The 17,762-nt window shown below is 40.6% G+C and overlaps 1 protein-coding gene across 1 annotated transcript in view; it reads right to left on the minus strand.

The window, feature by feature from the left end:
- Positions 1–17,762, minus strand: part of ctnnbl1 (catenin, beta like 1) — a 50,670-nt gene that overhangs the window by 5,230 nt on the left and 27,678 nt on the right. Inside the window, exons 12-15 of the mRNA XM_061057170.1 lie at positions 16,071–16,168; positions 14,891–14,971; positions 3,464–3,601; positions 2,569–2,641 (exon numbers count right to left, since the gene is read on the minus strand). Coding sequence (XP_060913153.1) covers positions 2,569–2,641; positions 3,464–3,601; positions 14,891–14,971; positions 16,071–16,168 — 390 coding nt within the window. The remainder of the gene's footprint in view (positions 1–2,568; positions 2,642–3,463; positions 3,602–14,890; positions 14,972–16,070; positions 16,169–17,762) is intronic.

Genomic DNA, 17,762 nt, shown 5'->3' on the forward strand with positions numbered 1-17,762 from the left:
GAGTCATCATCGGTCATTCTGAGATCGAGAAACAGTTACATGTTAAACTGTATTTTATACACTCAAAGAGAGGAAATGAAAATGTCCTCATCATGATTGTGCGAAATCTAACCACCTGTGACATAACCTTCCTGAAGATCCTTGAGCGGAAAACCTTTATTTCTTTAAATCAATGTTGTCCTTATAATGTGCTTAGATGTTCTTCCTGCTGAATTGCTTCTCATTCAGCGGGTTAAATACATTAAGGTCAAGATTGCAGAGCAGGCATCACACTCTGCATGTGCTTGAGCTGTGATCCACGCACATATTCAAAGAGCAGAGGTGTGGCAGCATTATACAATGCACATAAAACATGCATATGTAATCACAAATTCAATTTATGACAAATAAATAAACCAGTCACGTCAAGATCATGCAAGGACAAGACCGGGAAAGATTAAAATTAGTATGTGTGATGGGCTGCGTTCAAATATAAACATGCAAGAGGACACATGAATACAAAGTACACCCTGAACATGCACACATCTGCATAGACCTTCCCTTAAAGACACGGCACACATGCACATGAAAGCACATATAAATATGTAGACATGTGAATGGAGTCATTTTGAATGTGCAAACAAAAGTCATGTTAGTAAACAAAAGCGTGGTGTGGAAGCTACCCAGACAAGCAGGACATGTGTGTATGTAGACAAAGAGATGCAAACAAAAGTAACACACCAGCACATTTAGGAAACACATTCCCAAACACACACAGACACACAGACTGGAGATTTGCCACACTCCCTGGCACTGCCATGCGTGACGGATGGCTCTATCTACAGAGCTACATGCCACTGAGAGTCAGAGGCTGTGTGAACACAGGCCCGTCCTCCAGCTTCAGCTTCCCGACAATGATACAGGAAGGATGGATGTCACTTTGGGAGGAAAATAACACATCTGCCAGCTCTTTGAACACAGAACAGGAACAAATGCGGCGGTGCAGAATCTCTTTAAAGAGACCGAATGACAGACCCTCGCAATTACAATGTGATTATTTCACAAAGCATATTTGCACAACAGGAGGCGTTTATGTTTCTCCATCTGTATGCAGAGTCTGTACATGAAGAGAAAACACAGGTGTAGATATTTTTATGTACAGTACATGGCTAATGCTTGATTGTCCTCAGTTTATTTATTGCCATCATTACTTGAAATGAAACACATTTCCTCCTGTATCCTCCAGCTCGTCTCCTAATAACCACAAGAAGAGGGCTGCGACCAGCACTGCTGTGTCAATGTACCAACACACACATTTTAGGGAGGTAAAGAAGGGATGTACGAGACAGATACATGCAAAAAAAAAAAGAAATAGAGGTTTGTATGATAAAGAAAATAACAGAGTGAGAGTTACATTTCGACACAGCATTTTTAAAATATGCCCGAGCATTTTTCTATTGTTCAAAAGATTAAGAAAAAGTCATGTTTTTTTTCATAGTATTGAATTTTATTCCAGCACAAGCACTTTGGCAGACCAACAGATTGGGCTCGCTATCAAACCCCAACCACAGCCAAAGAGCAGCGATTAGAACAACATTCCCCCCCAAAGGGTGCTTCCCTGCCAGGGCGAGACTTGGAGACCGGATTTAAGAAAATGTGAGCTTCTTTTTTCTTTTTTTTAGGTAGAAGAGCAGGAAGTGTGTACTGATTTACAGCAATCCATTCATATGTCATGATGATTCCCTTTCATATAAAGGATGTATGATTGTGTGTCAGGGCTAGAGAGTAACTAGAGATTCAGTTTACTCAGACATGACCACTTGGTCTTGGGATGTTAATAACAGAATCCTAGGCAATACTTTAAAGTTGAATTATGTGACACGTGAGATAACTGACAAAGGGACTTTATTTGAGAAATGCTGCTCGTAGAAACAAACTTCCTCTCTATTCCCCCCCATTATTTAGTCTATTTTATCATGTTTTTTTTTTTTTTAAATAATCAAGTCAGTCTGTTCACAATGCAGCCATATGTTTGCACTTAACGTTACCATTTAAAGTTACCAGCTGAGTTAGAGGGCATTGCTTGTTGTGAAACAGCTGCATACAGTTTTGAAATAACAGTGCAGAGAACGCAGAGCAGAGAAGAATTGGTTAGACATTAGTCAAAGAAAACAGCTTTTCTATTAAATGGGATAAAACACTGGGGGCATGACCTGTTTTACATCTTATCCTGAATCAATAATTTATTTGAAAATGTTTCAAATGTGTAAATCAGGAGGAATTCATCATGAGAGCCATTATAACACAAGTATAATGGGGCGGCTGTGGCTCAGTTCTACCAACTCAACGCCTTTCAACCGAAATGGCTGCATTGCTCCTGCTGCTTCGGTGGTGGTGTATGACTGGTGTATGATTAGTGTTGTACTTAGTCTCTGATGTACGTCGCTTTGGATAAAAGCGTCTGCTAAGTGAATTGTAGAAGTACAGGTGATTGCTTTTTTTACATTGCTGTCAGAATCTATTTTTTCCCCTTAGCTGGCCATATATAAGTGCAAAGTGTATTTGACGAGTGGAACAAAAGTGACTCACCTCTCATGATGTGACGCACTACTTTGACGGAGCCTCCTCTCAGGTTGAGAATTTGATGGACCCTCTGCTGCAGCTGAATTCAAAGAAAAGGAGGTTCAAAGTCCAACTGACTCATTATAAAAAGTACAAATTATCTATCTTCATGCAGGTAGCTTACCAGGAGGACAGACACTAAAATAACGCTTGTCATATCACTTCAACACCACCAGATTTACAGGCGGATAACCAGCAGGGTTGCTACATCCATATTATATATATATTTATAGTATTTGAGCACTTGGATACTTCTAGTCCTAATTCGAATCAGTTGTTTTTGTACATAGTGGTGATGTTACGACTACTTAATGCTTATAATGCATTTACCATCACTACAACTGCACCCTTAAAAAGTGAAAGCACACAGACAAGCCCCCCCGCTCCCCTTCTTCTTCTTCTGCAACATGGGACAAGCATAGCACTGAGTGAACAGGAGCAGCAAATGGCTCCGCAGGTGAGCTAAAAGTAACACTGAGTGGCAATCAGTGCTCATACCATCAAGCTAGGGTAATTAACCTCAACTTTCAGAAGCTAGTCTTGTGTTGCAAGTTTACAGCTAACAGCTAATGTTTATGTTTTCATTGTGTACTAGGCAGGGAAATGCAAAAAATATGTCTTGCATTAAATGTAGCCATGGGCAGATCTTCATCTACTGTCTCTGGGTGAGGGCACCAAGGATGAAAGAGATAAAAGATCAGTTGTTGAGTTTTAGCGAGGCAGAACATGCTTACTGAAGGAGCACACTATCAACAACCTCAACATCATTTTACAGACATCTGCTTCTACACCCTTTCTCATCAGAATGATTATTCAGATGGGAAAACTCACTTTATACACCAGAGTGTGTGTGTTTGTGTACCTGAGATATTCCTGAGTTGCTGATCTCCACCATAATGTAGCAGATCAACTGAAGGACAAAGAGTCCAGCGTCCAGGCGGCGGAGGTAGAACTCGTCCTCCATACCATCATCCAGGATCTCCCCCCTCCGAACCATCTCCTGCAGACACAAACAGAAAGGTGAAAAGCCTGTTTGGAGGATTGTTATGCACTGCACAGCGAATAAATCAAGATGAACATTTTGCTCGGGGGTTTTATTGTTCTTTGAATACTTAAAACAGATTCAACAAACGCAAAAAAAACGGAGACTAAGTTTAATTTAAGTTTTGTTTTTCAGCCTTTTTCCACAAATCCATTTTCCTCATTGACCAGACACACAAATCAATTGATTTCACGGCTAAGCTGCAGAAAGGGAGGGCAACGGAGTGAGGGCTCACACACTCACACATACAGAAACGCTCTTGCGTAGTTATCCATCTTAACAACCCTGTCAGTATGCCAATAACACGGAGCTGCCAATACGCGCAGAGCCTGCATTAATCATCATTAGAGATTAAGAAGCAGACCTGAGGGGGAGAGCAGAGTCTGAAGTGTAAGCTGCTGCAGTGGTGCAGAAATACTTGTGAGGGTTGAGGGTGTTGCTGTCACACAGTTTTACTTCCATGTTTGAACAATAGAAGTCGAGGCCGTCACCAACATGCATGATGCCATTTCACTTATTTTATTCATCTGGGGACAGTGTGCAATGACATTGATCATTTAGACAAAGATGAATGAAAAGATGGTTGCACCAGATTTAGGGAGTGTAATTTCAATCTGTCGTCATCACATAAAAGTGACGCAAGATAAACTATGGAACTCCACTTAAAGGTCACATATGGTCCTCATTTTCAACCAGTTTAAATAAGTCTCAGAGCTCCCCAGAACATGTGTGTGAAGTTTCTTGTTCTAAATCCACTCTGATCCTGTATTTGATCATGACTATAAACCCCTCTATTTCAGCCCTGCTCAGAACAGGCTGTTTCTGTGTCTGTACCTTTAAATATGTAAATGAGCTGTGTCTGACCACGCCCCTCTCTGGAAGGGCTTGAGTGTCTCAGGCTTTCTCGCTCCATGTCCTATTGTTTACGGTGAGAAGGCAGAACAAACACCTAGCTGTGGGAGTGTCACCCACCAGGGGGAGGGGCTACTGCCCTTTGTGATGTCATGAAGGGAAAATCTCCAAATGGCCTGTTTGAGTAATAATAATAATATTACATTTTATTTAAAGGCGCCTTTCAAAACTCTCAAGGTCACCTTGCAGAGCAGAGATAAAAACAACAAATTAACATTAAAAACACAAAAAACACAAAGAGAACGGGTGGAGAATGATCAGACTGAATAAGCCAGTTTAAAAAGATGGAGATGGAGTACACATTTACTGAAATATGGAGCAGGTAAAAGAGGGACAGGATGGACTTTTCTCATCATTGTGGGGTTTGTAGACACACTAGTGACACACTTCACTGTGTTAGAAAAACACAGTGAAGTGTGTTTTGTAGAATATGTGACCTTTGACAAATGACAATAAATAAAACACACCTGACAACACACTAAGTACTTAGTGAAATGCTATTAACACTTTGCATTGCAATACGGAAGACAGAGCATAAAAAATGTCACACAAATGTAATCACATGGCCTCTGTTTTACAAAAACAGTAGGTAAAATAGGATGGAATTTTCTTTTGAAATGTCATATACACATATTCACACATGTTTAAATGTAGTTTATAAGCTCATATGACCTTTTATGATCCACAATAAGTTCTTACATATCTTTAACTGTTCATGTCTTCACTTTCTCTTAAATATCCTTTCATTACATCATATCAAACATAAACTAGCATGAACTAAAGAATGAATATTTCTCAGTTGAATTCAACAGTCTGTTCAGTTAATAAAAAGGTTGATGGTGTAACACAACATAAAACCTTTATATTGCACGTTTGCCTTAGAGAATCCTCCAATAAGATTTATAGGACTGTAAACTTCATCTTTATTGGTTTCATTCGAGGGAAGGAGAAAGAAGTAAAGCGTGTTACAGAATGTGACACAGTCTATCAGGAAAAAGGGCAACTTTTCAAGGCGTGGCTAATGAAAACAAATAGCTTTCACCGCGGAGCTAAAGGGTACCACACATGACATTTACATCCCAATGATTTAATCTCAGAGAAAATTAAAAAACGTTCAGAAGGCCTTGTCCTTAAAGATCAATGACACTGTGAAAGCCAATTATAGCGGTGAAGTTCAGCTCATTAACACGCCTCAATCAAAGGGCAACTCATGAGGACTACATCACTGGACTATTCTGGGGAAAAGCTGCAGGTTTCAGAGCTGGGACAGAGAACATCATATATCATTTTCATGACATCCTTGGGTCCAGAAAGTTGGATGTCAGGCTGCTTTAATAATTTCTTCCTTTGAGAGGATAAGAAAAGCAGATACAACTTTAGAACAAAGCTGTAATATACTAAATCAACAGTGGCTTGTTAAAGATGCAAAGCAGTGCAGATCATTAAAACAAAATAACTATAATAAAGATTCTGAATGTGGGGCATTTGTCTCTCCTGTGGCCTCTGGGGTAAAACATTGTCCCAGAATTCTGTTTTATTACAAAGCAAAGTGTTATCGCATTGTAAAACAGTCCCGGAGCTTGGCCTTGCTGCTGTCAACTAGCTCTCATTAAAGATGCACTAAAGTTGAAACAAAGCTATATGAATGTAAACTGTGTTCTCTCTCTCTTTCCAGCGAGACAAAAGATTATCTCTGTTTCCAGGACAACTCTGCTCATTATTCAGAGCCAATACAGTAGCTTGAGGCAAAGTTACACAAATCTCCCAATCCAACTTCAGCAATGCGCAGGATGGGGGCCTACATGGGTGCATAGATAGGACGCCGTAAATACATGCCCTGCCCCCTTAGGGAAGAGTGGAAAATATAACAGTGTGCGTATACCAAGATTTGCAACACAAAACCATGTGTTGGCTTTTTCTGTCATTGTTTACCACAGAAGGTTGTTCAACCTCATTAGTGTTGATGGCCACAAGTGCAAAGCAGAGCTATCATTGTGTGAGAGGCCTTGAACAACTCAACTCTGTTCATCAAAACGTTTCCAACACAGCGACTAGCCAATCAGGTGCAGAGATGGAACTCCACCCCCCTACCAGAAAGACCAACGTGAGTACAACTTTGTCTATGATGCATGAACTGGAAAGACTAAATAGTGAACAGTTGACTTAGATCATCTTCTTGATCCAGACCCATCATTTAGACCTCGGCTTCTACAGCGAGATATGTCTTTTACTAAACATTTCCAAGAAGTGTACCTGATCTGAAAGTTTAGAATCTTAGCCATAGTCTTCATTTTTTAATGGTAGTAATATTAGTCATTGTCCACAGTATGTTTCACATGGGACACTTAGGGGGGTCTCTTTGTAGCAGAAGACTTAAACTTGACCAATTGACGTCAAGCATAGATCACAGTATAGAAGGTAGGACTAGGCAGTTTTCTATTGGACAAAAAAAGAGAGGTGTACAAGCCAATGATAGCAGAGCAGGGTGAGGCGAGGCAGTTTTTCTATGGGGGGGGGGGGGGGAAAGGTGTTTTCTGTACTTCTTTGACATCTGAACAAACTGTTCCCCCATAGCTACTCCATAGCAACAGGTGGACACGTCAAAGTGTGAAAGAAAGACAAACATTTTCAAATGAGGTCTGGAAAAGTCAATTGCTGCAGCCTCCAGGGAGCCTCTCAGTAATGAAACAGAGGGAAGACGCATGATGACTCAAGCCAGACCTTTGAGTGTGCATGGGGAGCGAAAGGTTTCGGACCATGACAAGTGCATTAAATATTCATTATTGTGAGCAGCGGAAGTGGACATTTGGGATATTAAAACCAGACAGTGTGGCAGTATTCATTACAGCGAAAGAATTTAGTCCACTCGTGAGTTTTGACACTGCGGCCAATATCTTTTGTGTGGCGGCTCTGTCCCTCTGGCAAACGCTGGACGGAAGAAACGAAGAAAGAAAAACGTGTTGAAAAGACGGATTGGACAAGTCAATTACCGCAACCTCAGGGGAGCCTGGCAGCCTGGCTACAGTACAGACAAAGAAATACGCAGTGATTTTCAGTCCCAGTCCCTTTACTGTAACCCAGCCACCTTGTGTGTTTGTGCAGCCAGGTGTGCATGATTTATGAAACAGTTTGTGCAGTGCAAGAGTTATTGTGCATATTTCAAGCATCCACCTGTGTGTGTTACACAGGTACAAGAAATGTTTGTGTGTCTTTGAACAAGAACCTCTCTCTGTGCATGTGTGTGTCGATTGTTCTTATTATGTGCTTTCTGTTCCAGTGGGATACTTCAATTCAGAATTAAAGTGAGCAGCACTTTGCAAAGACCCACTGTGAGGGTGTAAGTGTACCAGTGTGTGTGTGTGTGTGTGTGTGTGTGTGTGTGTGTGTGTGTGTGTGTGTGTGTGTGTGTGTGTGTGTGATGAGGGCGGCTTCAGCAAACACCAGAAAGAGAGAGGTTACATATCCTCATTAAGAAAATAAGATACAGAGTTTGATAATGAGGTAAACTTTGAAAGAAAAACTGAAACTCTGTGAGAGTGCAGGACAACATGCTGATTTCAAGTGATGATAATATCCCAGAAAGGGGAACAGCTGGTGCTGCAGAGTCTGCTCACAAAGTCAGGCAAAGCCAAACAGAGAGTGTTACCAGTAAGGAAGGAGACACTTGAGCTGCGTTCCATTTACCTTGGAACTCGGTAGTCGGAACTGGGAATGACGTCACACCCGAGTAAACTGCGTTTCAGTTGCAAGTCGTAAAAGCAACATGGACGCTTCCAGGAGTACCTTTGTTTGTTAGCTAATACCAGACGATAACAATAAACTAAGTGATAGTTTCTGACCGAAAATAATATGAAAAAACCTCCACAGAGAGAACTTGCACGATACCATCGGTCTGATTGATTTAATTACACAAAAAGACGACTAAGCTGCTCATAAACTCAGCAGTTGCATCTTAAACATCCTTTTCGATGCACGTTGCAGTCATATTGGATCTGAACTCGGGCTACTTTTTTATCTCAGAGTTTCCGAGTCGTAATTACGACTTCAGGGGGGCGTTCCAGTTGACACTTCGGACTGGGAACTGGGAATTTCCCACTTACGAGATCAACGGGAACGCACCATTGCTACCAAGATTGTGATTTCATTCAGTCTTTGCTAATTGCTCCAAGCTTTTAATTGCTGGAAAATAGCTTTGGTGTGTCAGGTCCAAAAGCTGCATTCCTGATCTTTAACAGCTCGCTTCAGAATGGCCAATACAACATCTGGCCAATACAGATGTGTCAAAATATAAAAGATGCTTCAGACATGCTAAACCATGGACACTGTTCCTGACGCCCAGCCACCACCATCAGACTGTGTCGTCCTCGCAACCACCGCTTTCCTCATTCATGCACGACCTGCTCCGACCTCTACCTCAGCGGCAAGGAAGTGTGGACAACAGGAACGTGAGGAATACAAAGAAGAAATCCTTCCTGCATATTATCCAATATGCTCCTTTGATGAGGCGCTGTACAAATGATTGATTGACTGTGGGCACAAGTCTGTACTTTTAAAAACAGAATATTCTGAAAGGTCAAATTATAAGTGTGAATAAGCTCTGCCAGGGACTCTCTAATTCACTGAGTGGGAGGCAGTCCCAAAATGTTCATTTGCCAAATCGACCACTTAGTCTTCATCTTTCAAGTCCTTTGTCTTCTAAGAATGAAAAATACTGTTAAGACACGATTTTGATAAGGCATGAATCTCACTTATGTGAAGCACTCTGCATTATTTTCCTTTTTTATGTCCCCAGTGCGTTCTGTATTTCCATACATTGCTCTGGTAACATTTCTACATTTATCTGTATATTACTGGGCAGCAGTGTGTTATGCTGAAAAAGAGATCTACTTTCATTACTTCTAAAAAAAAAAAAAAAAAAAGAAGAAGAAGAAGAAAGAGGATAGAAACTGATATGGCCCAGTTTGTTAACTTGCCCCTGTTGTGTTAACCATGTTGATTTAAATGTTGAGGGGCACCGGTAGCCGTGGGGTTAGTTTGCTTGCCCTGTGAACAGAGGCTACAGATCTCAAAGTGGGCAACCAGCCACAGGTTCAAATCTGACCTGATGCTCCTTTGTCACACATCTGTCATTCCCCACTGTCTCTCCCTGATTTCCAACTCTATCCTCTATCTTTTGTCCTGTCTCTTTAATAAAGGCATAAAAACCCAGAAAACAAATGTAGGGAAAAATACTTTTAAATGTTGAAATCAATGATTGAATGACAAGGCTAAATGTGATGAAACCCTGGACACAATTAAAAATAAAAAAGACAAAAGACAGGCTGCATACATTCCCCTTTTTGCTAGCCTTATCTCAAGTTCTCTTAATTTGGTGTAAATTATTTACTTTCTTAGAATATGTCCAACTTGAGACAAGCCAAGCCAGTTGCCCTTACTTAACAATAATCTTCTTTTGCTAAATTCTCCACACTAAAAAAACATTTTATCCACATATATTTTCATGGTAGAAAGCATGGCCACTCCACAATTTGTTTGCACACTGTACATCTCTAAATTATATCGAAGACACATAATAATTTATTGAGCTGTGTTCAGGGTCCTTTCAATGATTACATCTGCAGTAGAAATGCAGTCATAGTATTTCTTACTTTTGATAACGGCTTTGGAATATATACTTTCATATCCTGTGAGAACAACAACAAAAGAGGAAGAAGTTGTAAGTCACGCTCCAGCTGTTACGTTTTTTATTTTGGATAGATTTAAACTGGGTTATTCAAAATATGATGGCTCCGGGAAAACCTCTTATAACAAAATGTGCCGTCTGCACTGCAGGAGGAGAACGTCCCCCAACCATAGCATATGAATATATTCAGGAAGAAATATGCAAATAAATAAATGAATGAATGAATGAATGAATGAATGAATGAAGGGGAACTTAGGTTTTTTTTTTGTTTTTTTTTTTGGGGGGGGGGGGTGGAGGAAAAATATTAGATGATAGGCAAGATAAAGGAGAATTTACATAAACTGTTCACAAGAAATCTGTTTGAGACTCAGGGGAGAGAGCGCGCGCGAGAGAGAGAGGGCGAGAGAGACTGAGAGAACATCTATTTTGGCACGACATTTAAGAAACATAATATATCACATCCAGGTGCAAAACCACCTCAACTTTACAGACTTACTTTGAAAAAGTCGACTGTCAGCAATGCCAAGCCTGCCTATTTCTACAGCCCAGTAAAGGAAACACACACACACACACTCTCAAACACACATACACACACAAAAAACACGGCGAGTAACTTGGTGCTTAGGTGCTAGGAAAGTGCACTCAGGCATTTTATACTATTGAGGTCGGCCTCAGCCATGTTTTGCTGAGCTTCATCAATCTCCAAGAGGTGCTACCACCAAACTGAGAGCAGAGGGAAGGGTTGGCAGCGAGCAAGAGGGATGAAAGGAGCTGCATTAGGGTTGAAGAGAGGAACAGCAGAAAGAAGAGGGAAGGAAGGACATGGTTAAGGTGGGAAGGAGTAATGGATTAAAGGAGGAGAAAAGAGGAAGGACAGGGATATGGAAGAGGGAAGACAGAAAATGCTCTGTGAAGGAAGAAAGAAAGAAAAACGGCTTCAAATGGGTCAATTGAAAGCTTTGAATATGCAGGAAAGATGCAAGGAAAAGCAGGAAATGATAGAGAAATTAGTAAAGGAGGGAGTGAAAAGCTTGAGACTCAAAGGTTGAGGGAGGAGAAAATGTAGAAGATGTCGAGGATGAGTAAAAGGCAGGAAAACAGGGATGAAAGACAGAAGATGGCGGAGAAAGGAGACAAAAAAGAAGAAATACAGTCGGATGGGAAAAGCGGCTTTAAAAGGAGAGAAGGAGAGAATCAGAAGGATAGAGAGAGAGGAGAGAAGAGAAGAGAGATACCAAGGTGGAATGAAAATAAGCAGCTTATTAAAAAGGGACGGGGCTGGAGACACGCGGAAAATAGCAGCAGCAGCTTTTTCCTTTGCTATCCTCCTGAGAAATCTGTGGGTAATATGTTGCAGAGGAAAAACATTTTGCTTACCGCTCCTTAAAAACAGGCTTAACTAGGGGAAACCAAAAAAGGCTCGGCAGAGAGATAAAGCGTGGCTGCTGACGCCAGCCGATTCAGCTGAGGTGCTGGACAGAACTGGGTTGGCGTCTTTATCACCTTTTTAACATCATGTGACATTTAGTGAGAGCTTTGATTGAAAAAACGACTTTCAGAGTCATCTGTGTGTTTTAAGTTAAAGATCTGGCTGCAAAGGAGATACAAACCATTTTGGTAACGTGCTGCTGCTGAGAGCTGCTAAAAATGCCAAAAAAATCACAGACACACATCAGTGACTTTTAAAGACTTCTTAAAACTAGCTTATAAATCAAAGTTAAACACTAGTACTACTGGTTTAATGGTTTAGCCGTATAGCATAACACACCTCAACCTGTCAGCAGTCAGGTTTCATTTCAGGTGATGAAGCTTTTGATAACAAGATGATATCTCAGTGTAGAAAACGTGCAAAAAATAAAAGAGTAGAATCTGTCTTTTGTGAGTCAGACAACTTTAAAGGACTGCAATGCTCGATTAAAGTGAAGCTTTCTTTGATGTTTGTTCGAGGTTCTGCTTCAGCAGGGTTTTATTTTGAGTGAGACGATAAGAGAGTAATCTTCATTTTAAACGTACAATACAGTGTTTCCCCTAGGTTTAAAGCGTTGGGGGGGTGGGGACAAGCCGACACGCCGACACAACACTTGAAGGAATCTTGGTGTTCATGTGTTACTTTTAATGACAGCTGTCCTTTTCTATCGGAAAGGTATCCTTAAATGACTTCTTCCCTGATTTCCCGACTCTATCCACTATCCTATCTCTACAATAAAGGCACAAAAAGCCCAAAAATAAATCTTAAAAAAAAAAATAATAATAATAATTTTTTTTTCGCCCCCCCCCAATATAATGGTAGGGGAAACACTGCAATATGTAGAATCTAATGACAATGTCTACATTCAAATATGTAAATTAATTAAAGAATTGACTAAACCCATGTTATAGATTGTATTTTGTTGAGTACTTACATTACCTCAAATATTTCAAACAGTTATCAAAGCCAGAGAAATCTGTAATTGTAAGGGGACGTGTCTTGCCGAAGCGGCCGCCATGATAAGCAACCATGACAGACAGAATGTTTATTATTGCCATGGAAACATCAGATGTTACATCAATGACCGCTGTATAAGGAAGCAGGAGCTGCTACCGAAAGCTGCCGTACTGTTGCTGTATGTGCTGCTGTGATAAAAAATTACTGTAAAATATACTTGGATACATCGTCGGTAAACATATTCACTTTCTCAGGTCAGTTTCGCCTGTTCATCTTCACTACGGTCGTTTTCACCGGGGACGGGGGAGTAGCAGAGAGAACTCCCATGATTCCCCGTCAGCCTCAACGTCATCTTTCCTAATTGTAGTATTGATCGAGAGCCCCCTGGTGGCAGACTCTACATATTGTATCTTTAAGGTAACTTTTCAGTGAACTAGCAGGAGAAGTTTGGCACGGCGCTCGAGCACTGTGGGTAGAACGCGAGGTAGAGACCTGTTAATAAGAAATATGACACCTTTTTTATTTATTTTTTTACAGACATTTTACTTAAATGTAGAAGATAAATTGGTAGTCTATCACTTCCTGCCTCATGTGGGCCTGAATCACAGTATGGCTCCGTACTGCGGATGGTCTAACCTTGTGGTTTAAAAAGATAGTGGAACACACACACGAGGTGTCTTATCACCAGAGTATCACAAAGTCACACTTTTGCCATCCCGGAGGAAGAGAGGAGAGCCACGGAGGAAAGAGACGAGGCGAGAGAAAAGCTGGAAAAGAGAGGGAGGGGAGGGAAAATGTCAAACTGTCTGGCCTTTTCATGGCAATCCCATCACGATGTCGGTCTGAGAAATTAATCTTCAGTCATCTTTAGATAGGAATCTCACACTTATCAGTCTCCACCCACACCTCACTCCCCCTGATAATTCCCTCTCTCACTCAAATTCTCTCCTCCTTTCCTTGCTTTTCCCCTCTTGAACCACATCCTCCTCTTATCCACGTGCTCTTTTTTGAAAATGTACAGTATCACTTGTCTGCCCTTTTTCTTGTCTTCCTCTCTTTCTAAAGACAGGATGCCCTCTCTATCTTTCTTTCTCTCTCTGTTGATCCATTATCCTCTGCCTGACCAATTATCTTCTATCCGTATCCCTCTATCGGCCTGTCTAGCCCACAGCTCGACACACACACACACACACACACACACACACACACACACACACACACACACACTTACACACACACACTTACACACAGCTGAATAGGCCTCTCACACACACACAGCTATCAAACCTTCCATTCCTCTGTAAACTGTCATATTGTTATCAGCAGGATTGTGATGGCTTTTTTTTTAAAGTCTCTCCCCTCATGGCTTTTGGTTGTGACACTGTGTGGAAGTGCACATCTTATCTGCTGAAGAGAGGCGACATTCTGATCACACACGCACATCAGCCCTTTGTAACAGGGATTGTGTTTGATATCTGAATATCTGTAATGCAATTTGAATTTCGTTTATCTTGTTGGCGGAGAATGAAAAACCATGAATGTGGGATTGGGTTACACAAACGTTCATGTTTCTTCTGTCTGCAGAATTTACAACAGAAGGTTTTAGTTCCTCAGGAAGCTGGTGTAGGGAGTTTAAAAAGAAAGAATACTCTTTCTTTGGTGGAAAGACTTTCCCCAAGATAAGCCCAGGTATCTGTATTACCTTTATATTCTAGTATCTTTTAACAAGGAGCCAATTCATAAATACATTTGGGTCCACTGCCCAAGTACAGACATTAAACGCTGTAATAGCTGCAATCTAATCAAATGGAAATGATCCTGACAGAAATTAGATTTTTTTTAAGGTAGGCTCCTTTTTAAAAAAACAACGCTGACTCCGCTGAAACCGTCTCACCTCTGTAACACCTCAAATCGAAGGCGTAAATATCGTCCAGTCCAAGCATTAAAGTCACATAACGAGGTCCCATCAGACTGATATCAAAGTGTCAAATATGTCAAATATCACTTCTTAATTTTTAAATCAGAACACTTCATCCATGTGGAGCAACAGTTGCCCCAATGTTATGCAACATCATCCTGTGAAAGACACAATGTCAATGTCTCATTTGAAAACATGAATTCATGAGGTGAATGATATAAAGCCAGCGTAAACAGGACAGCATAGAGAGAAGGTCGGAGAGACCCGACTGAGAGGGTGACAGAACGGCAGAGAGAGAGGGAGGCTTACATGTTTCTCTCCTTCGATCCTCTTGTCAGCCTGTTGAACAGCCTCCAGGTACTTAAAATGCAACTCCATCAGCCGATCAACCTGGAGAGAGAAGGAAATGGAGGCAGACGGAGAGAGAGCGACAGGAAAAGAAGACGACAGAGGAGAGGGAAAACAGAAGAGATGTAACAAGATGAGACATCAACAATTTCTACTTATATTCAGTTTTACGTGACAGGTTTATTAAAGCAAAAAAACAAAGACATACAAATGTATAATTTGGAAGAAGTTAATTTGTTGCTTTGACATACAGTATACTCAAAGACATCCCCTGAGTAACACCGTGAATATGACATGATGGCATCTTTTCATATTTGAGGATGTTGATGGATTGCTTGACAAATGGCAGCCAGCCTGTCAGGCTTCATATTTGAATCACTCATTTCTGTAACATGAAACAGAATTCACTAGACCCGGGTACAGAGCTGTGCAGTCAGTGACGGCTGACTGACTGACCCGAGTGTGAACCTGAGTCTGTTTAACCTTCCCTCTGGCTCTGTCCTCTGGTAAAAATAAGATTTAAATGTGGATTACTCAGCAATAGCACAGTTTATAATTGCACATTTGATGTGAAGATTTGTTCCTACCAAATGTCTCATGAGTCATTCCTAATTTCTCATAGACTATGTCTTTAGAATTGGGCCATTATAACAAAGATATTTAAAAGATAGAGGTCTGGAAAAAGAGTAGTGATAACCATTTTACACTAATGGTTACAGGACTGGTTCACTCGAAGGCTTTCTTGCAAAAGTAGCATGGATTATGTTGTTGTTATCGATATAGCACACTTTGTTGGTGACAACCATGAAGTGAACTGAGTAACACAATGATACTCAAATGAAATGCTGTTTCACTGGTGAATAAATCTAGTCATATCAGCGCATATCTGCGATAAGATTAGCCGGTACCGATAGTTACTGGATAGGCTAATATCGGCTGGCCAAGTAAAAGGAAATGCTCTAAATATTTCATAAGAGGTTTAACTTGTGAAAAGTTTAACACTGAAAAAAACAAACATTCTGCTTCATCAAGACTGTGTGAACGACAAGATTTGAGTGACTGTGTTCTTGAAATAAAAGCAAAGAAGAAAACCCATAACTGTCACCAAACTTTGATTCAAATGTTGCTAATTTGGACTAACCTTCTCACAGTCGTTCTCTGTAAACTTGGTGAACAGTCTGCTTCTCTGTTGGGACTTGAGATTTCTCAGCATGGAGGCGATGATGGAGGAGACGTGTTCTGAGGAGAGAGAATGGATGAGAAATGTCAGCTTCTGCTTCCAGTAGTAAACTTTTATTGAACAGTGAAGTGAGACTTATACATGTATTACTTCTTTGTTTATTAACTGACATAAGAGCCTCTGCCCACCATCTCTCTCACAGCAGACCATGCCGTATTGAAGCCTCCTTCATCAAAAAGCGCATTGCTGATTTGCTCCTCAGTTTAAACAGTGAACTCATATTAAAAAAAAAAAACACCCAGCAAAGCTCCTTCACACCCACACCCCAACCCTCAGTGAGAACAAATCGATTAGCACTTGATAATTTGCAATTACAGCACGCACACGGCTAAGCTTGGATACGCTTACAAAGAGGGCATAGAACAAGAGGAGGAGAAAATGTTAATACAATTTAGAAATCAATTTTCATTTTCGGGCACACTGGATGAGGGGTATCAGTTTTGGCTGTAGCTAAATTACATTTCTCATGGTGATAGAAATATGTTGGAGGCAGCTCTGGGGTCTTTTTTTTACCAAGAGGGGGGTCTGAAGCATGTTAATTGACTAAATTAGCAACAAAAACGAGTTAGTCCCATTGAGTGTACTTGTTCCCCCGATTCATGCTATGTAAGAGGTTATCTCATCATTTACAGACCGTCTTATTCACAGGCTGCAACACAGGGTGACAATCAGAGCCAAATGTTTCTCTTTATTATTAGAAAACAATACAGCATATACACAGGGGGGGGGCTATGACATTGTACCATCTGTAGATATACAGAGGAGAGAAAAAAATGTAATTGGACTTTATCAACAAGAGGTCAATATTCGCTCTCAACGAGGCTTTGCAGTTGCTAAGCAACAAGACTACAGGAATCAATCCCATTTCTGCTTTTTAAAAGGGGTCGTGTTTGCTGTCAGCTCCCTTTCTGCAATCCCCTACGACCCACGTCATCCTCACTTACAACACTTGAAGGATAAGAAATCTAAGGGTCTATAATCTTCAAACTTCATATCTTTCATAATAAAACGTGTACGTTTACATTACAAATGTGCTAAGCAGCACAGAAAGGAAGCAAATGCACTGAAACAAAAGACAGGAAAAACATTGTTTTGTATCTTTATGCAGAAGATTTTAACAGAAAATACATCCTAAAAAAATGCTGGTTCCTTCTTCTTACTGCTGAATCTGTGAATCTGAATCTGAACAGTTGTTTTGAAAGTAATTAGTTTGTAGTCTCTCTAAATATCTTACAGTGCAGTTCACCCTTTCAAACTAAAAGTAATTAAAGAAATACATTTTACTTAGAAACTCCTTGATTTGATTTGGTGTCTAGGGGGGGAAACCAAATTACTTTGTGTCTATAACTGCAAAATCCTACACTACATACAACTAAAAAAGAGAATATTATGGCATGCCAAAGTGCAAACGTAACTGCATTTCCCAGTTTGACTGCATGGCATCATAGTTGACAGGAATTACATATACTGTTAAATCTGTGTGATCAGACTGCAGATCCGGTACTTTTAGTCCAGTTTTCCCTTCTTTTAATGTAGAACACTGTATTTCCTGTACACCGTGACAAGGAGGCTAAAGTGCCATTTCCAAAAGGA

The sequence above is a fragment of the Labrus mixtus genome, chromosome 15 (genome assembly GCF_963584025.1).
Source record: "Labrus mixtus chromosome 15, fLabMix1.1, whole genome shotgun sequence".
Taxonomy (NCBI): Eukaryota; Metazoa; Chordata; class Actinopteri; order Labriformes; family Labridae; genus Labrus; species Labrus mixtus.